We start from the raw sequence: 6,000 nt of genomic DNA, 5'->3' as shown, positions 1-6,000 counted from the left end.
AAATAAAGCCATTAGCATCTAAATATACCAAAATGATTGCAATTATACAGAAATAGCGTTCAACACACCATTTTCTTAAAATTCCAACTCCCAAACTTAACCCTTTCCCTCATCCAAACATATATAATTGGAAAAAAAAAAAAAACAATTGTAAAGGGAAACCCCATGAATGTGACACATCACATACCAACATTTGTTAGAAACAGAACTAATAACTTCCCGTGCAAACATTAAAAAAAAAATAAAAAGATAATTACCATATAAAATTTTAATCAATCAATAAAGATCTTAGTGTTAGGCAGAATAATAGTATTTAGTAGTAAAAAGAAAAAAAACAAAAAACAAAAATCAAATCAAGACCAACTTTTGTTCTCTCCTTTAAGTCTTCTCTCTCTCTAAAAAAGCTTTCGAAGAGTTTTGGCCGTTAACTAGATATTTGTGACTGTACGAAATAACAGTAAACTGACAACCTTGAAGAAACAGATTCTCTGTGTCCGTGTTAGAGCTGTTCAAGGTAAAACAGACTTGGGTTTTTGTTCATCTCAAACTCAGTGGTGTTTTATTTTGGTTCAAGGGTGGTACGTATGTTTGTTAAAGATTTTTACTGTGGGTTTGGTTTGTTGTTGTTGTTGGTGGTGTTGGTGGATGATTCTGTGGTGGATGTTTGGCTTGACCCCACCTTTGGAAGTTTTTTTTTTTTTTTTTTTTGCAGTGATGAATGTCAAGTATCTTTGTCTGGTTTTACACCATTCATTTATGTTTTCTTTTTTTGCTTGATTACGTTAATGAGCTATCTCTAGAGCTGGTCTTTCCTTATTTGATTGAGGCGCTTTTTTATCAAGTGTTTCTTCATTTCTGGCTTGTCTTTTTTTTCTTTTTTTTAATATATGGGAATTAAAAGTTTCTGGTTTTAGTTCATATTCAGGATTTTTGTTGGTGGTTTCCAATTCTCGGTTGGCTTGCGCACGGATTTCAAGTAAATATTAGATTTGAACAATTGGGTTAGGACATAGGACTCAGTTCCTGTAAAATAAAATTGATACGATTTGAGATTTTGAAGTTGACTTCTGTGGGCGTCAATCTAGCGGATGCTGAGAAAGTTTTAAGTACTTAGTGATAGCTAGAGAATTATATATTGATTCAGTATGGAAATGGCTTCAAGAGTTGAGATTGCTGAAGATAGTGACAACAACAAGGGAAGCATGTGGGTTTTGGATCAGAAACTTGATCAGCCAATGGATGAGGAGGCTGGGCGGCTTAGAAACATGTACAGGGAGAAGGTATGCTTCAATTGTTATTTTCCATTTTGAGTTCCTCTCTCTTTAAGTCTTTCTTTTATAGTTAATTGAAATAAAGTACCTCTTGATACATGCTAATGAAACATTACCTTATTAGGGGAGCTGATTTAAAACCCTTTCTTTGCATCAAATTGAAATTTCCAACAGTCATGGACTTCCTTAAATATTTCTCTGCCTCTGTTTCATCGTTTGGATATTAGGGTATAATTTGGCTTCAGGCTTGCATTCTGTTGATAGTGCTATCAGTCTGCTTTGCATTGAAGTGATTGTGTGATTTGAGATAAATGCAGTATAGCGCGTATGAAACCCGTTTTTGATAAAATAAATGGATCTTGATGATATTATAGTTCTTTTGTTATTTGGATCAGTTGTAGTTTCTGATACAGTATCAATTCCTATAGAAATCCTCTGCATTATTGCTTCTGCGGCTTGCATTCCAAAGTCTTGGAGTGGTTTATGGTGACTTGGGCACTTCTCCCTTGTATGTTTTCTACAATACATTTCCCGGTAAAATTGAAGATCCAGAAGATGTTGTTGGAGCTCTTTCATTGATTATATACTCCCTTACTCTTATCCCGCTCCTCAAGTATGTGTTTATTGTGTGTAAAGCAAATGACAATGGTCAAGGTGAGCTGATATTTGTGAATGAGGATTACTTATGTTATACATTAATCTGACACATGAATTTGTGAAGAAAATACTTCTTAATGTATTGCAGGATGCGGAACCACAGGCTTGACTAATTATTTTATTTTTAATCCAAGTCCACTCTAATAATTACTAACATTACTATCGTTTACCTATCTTTAAATGTTGATACGTGTCTTATTCTTTTTCATGAGGCACCATTAGAATCACAATCATCCTATTTGTCATGCAGGTGGAACATTTGCTCTATATTCATTGCTTTGTAGACATGCAAAAATAAAAACCATTCCTAATCAACACAGGACTGATGAGGAGCTAACAACTTATAGTCGTTCTACATTTCATGAAAAATCATTTGCTGCTAAAACAAAGAGATGGTTGGAGAGATATGCATCCAGGAAGAATGCGCTTCTTATTCTTGTCCTGGTTGGTACATGCATGGTCATTGGTGATGGAATACTCACTCCAGCAATATCAGGTATTTTGCTTATGTTCCTTCAGCTAGACCTCCAAGGACTGGATAAAAGGATCAAGCTGCCTGACCACTCTTTGTTAGCTTCTACCTCTTTGTTTATGCTCAAGTGTAATTAGAAAGAATATGACATTTACATAAATACAGGTATTTGAGTAATGTATGCTTATTTTTTGACCTTGTTCTTATCACAAGGTCAACAGTATTTCAGACTTTTAGTTACCTATTATTTTAGCCATTCAATTATTCTTTATTGGTATTATGAAGATCTTCCCATCTCTGAAATCTAAATTAAGATGTCCAATGATCCAACTCATTGGCTGAAAATTTACTTATCCACTTGATTTATTACTCTTTAGTGGAAACAATTAGAGAATAGATGGAAGAAATATATTTCAAAATTTCAGTCAGTCAATGACTTCATCATGGTTGATATTTAAAACCTTGTACTCAGAATGTGTGTACTTTTGTGAAGGATGCATATGAACATTTGGTGGAGGGAGAATGACTTGGAGTCCCTTTTCAGTGTGCTCATAAAATAGGATTGTATTTAAAATTGAAGGATAGTTCATATTCTAATAAAATCTTTTGCATAAATGCAGATTGCAAAAAGGTAATGAAGGAGTCCTATATTCATAACTGATAATTATTTGGTGACCATATATACATTTGGCATGACTAAGTTGTTCATAGAGAACCAGGAAATTGGGCAGACACCTTCTAAACTCATCCTCACTGTTCCCTATCATAATTCTTGAAAATTGCTGTTTTTCCATCAAACTTGGAAACATTTGCATCTATAACTATGGTCAAATCCAGACACTTGGAAGACTTTCTCAGTGAAGCTACCACACCTATTAAAGCTGAGAAAAAGTATATATTCCAGCTTTCATTGACCATCTGATTGAGATGACAGAGCCTTTACCATTTATTGCCAGTGGTTTTTTTATCATTATTAAACCTTACCAATTTTGCTTATTAATGGAAATTGTGTAATATTTTATTGATATGCTAATGTCTGTACACTTCATTTACTCCTTCCTGAAGTGATTTTGCTATCTTTGGCAGTTCTTTCAGCAGCCGGGGGCATCAAAGTAGACCACCCACACATGAACAATGGTATCTTCGTACTCTTCCTTAGACATTATTCATTCTTTGCAGCCTCGTATTGGAACACTTTCTATAATGTTTAGCCACCTTTGTGTAGGGCCTTCTTATTTTCTTTTTCCGTTATGCAGATGTTGTGGTGGTTGTTGCTGTTCTGATATTGGTAGGTTTATTTAGCATGCAACACTATGGTACAGATAGAGTTAGCTGGCTCTTTGCCCCAATTGTGCTTCTTTGGTTTCTTCTAATTGGAGGCATTGGCATATTTAATATTTGCAAATATGACAGCAGTGTTTTGAAAGCATTTTCACCTATATACATATACCGATATTTTAAGAGGGGAGGGAAAGAAGGATGGACCTCCCTTGGGGGTATTATGCTTAGTATCACAGGTAAACTTACTATCAATTTTGATATCTCAATTATTTTATTTAAAAAGTTCGCTAGACTTGCACTGAAACTGGTGACATGATTTTGATGACTAATGAATCATTACAGGTACTGAGGCACTTTTTGCAGATCTAGCCCATTTTCCAGTTTCAGCTGTGCAGATTGCTTTTACTTTAGTTGTATTTCCTTGCCTTCTCCTGGCATATTCTGGACAAGCTGCCTACCTCATGAATAACAGGGACCATGTGGTCGATGTATTTTATCGCTCTATCCCAGGTTTGTTCTTATATCTATTTTAAGGTTATTTAATCCTGTCTGATATGTAATGATTTTATTGTAGCCTTACTCCTGTACAAGTGCCAGCTTCTCCTTCACTGCTGTTACTTGGTTGTCCCATTTAATGTGGTAAGTCTCGATTTTTAGATTCTAATTATTTGTTATCATGCAGATAGCATATATTGGCCTGTTTTTGTTATTGCTACTGCTGCTGCTATAGTTGCAAGTCAGGCCACCATATCTGCAACATTTTCAATTATCAAGCAAGCCCTTGCACTTGGTTGTTTTCCACGAGTGAAGGTTGTACATACGTCAAAGAAGTTCCTTGGCCAGATATACGTTCCTGATATTAATTGGATCCTTATGGTCCTTTGCATTGCTGTTACTGCTGGATTCAAGAACCAAAGCCAAATTGGAAATGCTTATGGTAAGTTTATACTTAATACATCTTCTGTTCTGGTGAAAATTTGTCCAGTTGGAAACATTACATTCCAAAATATGTCCAAGTCGTACAAGATTTGGAGTGGAAAATTTTCTTCATGTGTGTCAGCAGAGAGGGTTTTTGTAATTTATAGAAACATTTATTGTTTTGCAAAATATATTTATAGCCTTTAGGATCTTGTGTCAACTCATGGTACCATTTCAGTCATTATACCTTGTACTTGAGAAAAAGGCTGCACTCAATTTCATCATTATTTATGTTACTGCAGGGACAGCTGTTGTGATCGTAATGTTGGTAACCACATTACTTATGACTTTAATCATGATTTTGGTCTGGCGCTGTCATTGGATTCTTGTCCTTCTATTCACTGGCTTGTCCTTGGTTGTAGAGTGCACATACTTTTCTGCTGTACTCTTCAAGGTTGATCAAGGTGGGTGGGTTCCCCTTGTTATCGCAGCAGCCTTTCTGCTCATCATGTATGTTTGGCATTATGGTACAGTGAAGCGATATGAGTTTGAGATGCATGGTAAGGTTTCAATGGCATGGATTCTTGGGCTTGGCCCTAGTTTAGGACTAGTCAGGGTTCCTGGAATTGGACTAGTGTACACTGAGCTAGCAAGCGGCGTGCCTCGCATATTTTCCCACTTCATCACTAACCTACCTGCCATCCATTCCGTTGTTGTTTTCGTCTGTGTGAAGTACCTTCCTGTCTACACTGTTCCGGAAGAAGAAAGGTTCCTTGTAAAGCGGATTGGACCGAAGAATTTCCACATGTTTCGTTGTGTTGCAAGGTATGGCTACAAGGACCTTCATAAGAAAGATGATGATTTTGAGAAAAAGCTGTTTGATAGCCTGTTCTTGTTTGTCCGGCTTGAGTCAATGATGGAAGGGTGCTCAGATTCAGATGAATATAGCTTGTATGGCCAGCAAACTGAGCGGTCAAGAGATGATCTGTTGAATAATAATGGCCACGCGACTTTCTCCAATATTGATACCACAATTTCATCTGTGGATTCAATTGTGCCTGTTGGATCGTCTGGGCAAGTAAGTAGCCAGACTGAGACTGATGAGTTAGAATTTTTGAATAGCTGTAGGGATGCTGGGGTGGTGCACATTCTGGGAAACACAGTGGTGAGAGCAAGAAGGGATGCAAAATTTTACAAGAAAGTAGCTATTGATTACATATATGCATTTCTTAGGAAGATTTGTAGGGAAAATAGTGTGATTTTTAATGTTCCTCATGAGAGTCTGTTGAACGTAGGACAGATTTTTTATGTATAAGGTTTCTTTGCTAATATCACAAATAAATACTGAATTAAGAGTGGGTTACTTTCTATTTTCTATTCTTTCTACTCAAGCCATCGATC

The 6,000-nt window shown here is 36.1% G+C and overlaps 1 protein-coding gene across 7 annotated transcripts; it reads left to right on the top strand.

The window, feature by feature from the left end:
* The first annotated feature begins 274 nt into the window (after positions 1-274).
* LOC111308527 (potassium transporter 11-like) lies at positions 275-5,974 on the top strand. 7 transcript variants are annotated; one of them, XM_022906891.2, is made up of 9 exons: positions 294-514; positions 915-1,280; positions 1,700-1,925; positions 2,179-2,424; positions 3,487-3,537; positions 3,657-3,917; positions 4,024-4,191; positions 4,364-4,618; positions 4,902-5,974. In XM_022906891.2, exons 2-9 carry the CDS (start codon positions 1,146-1,148, stop codon positions 5,912-5,914), a joined length of 2,355 nt encoding a protein of 784 aa, XP_022762626.1. In that variant the 5' UTR covers positions 294-514; positions 915-1,145; the 3' UTR covers positions 5,915-5,974. The 7 variants fall into 7 exon arrangements, with proteins under 7 accessions (XP_089599824.1, XP_022762626.1, XP_022762625.1 ...); XM_022906890.2 differs by having other exon boundaries at positions 319-514; positions 926-1,280; XM_089743693.1 differs by having other exon boundaries at positions 410-578; positions 926-1,280.
* The last annotated feature ends 26 nt before the right edge of the window (positions 5,975-6,000 follow it).

This window comes from Durio zibethinus, chromosome 2 (assembly GCF_047325235.1).
Source record: "Durio zibethinus cultivar Kanyao isolate XHJ-2024 chromosome 2, ASM4732523v1, whole genome shotgun sequence".
NCBI classification, from domain to species: Eukaryota; Viridiplantae; Streptophyta; class Magnoliopsida; order Malvales; family Malvaceae; genus Durio; species Durio zibethinus.
This window is presented reverse-complemented; position numbering and strand designations above follow the sequence as displayed.

Excerpts from the sequence above, each read along its gene's own strand:
- LOC111308527 (XM_022906891.2), top strand. The coding sequence starts at position 1,146 with ATGGAAATGGCTTCAAGAGTTGAGATTGCTGAAGATAGTGACAACAAC. Across the intron at positions 1,926-2,178 it reads AGCAAATGACAATGGTCAAG|GTGGAACATTTGCTCTATAT; the intron begins GTGAGCTGATAT and ends TTTGTCATGCAG. Across the intron at positions 3,538-3,656 it reads CCACCCACACATGAACAATG|ATGTTGTGGTGGTTGTTGCT; the intron begins GTATCTTCGTAC and ends TCCGTTATGCAG.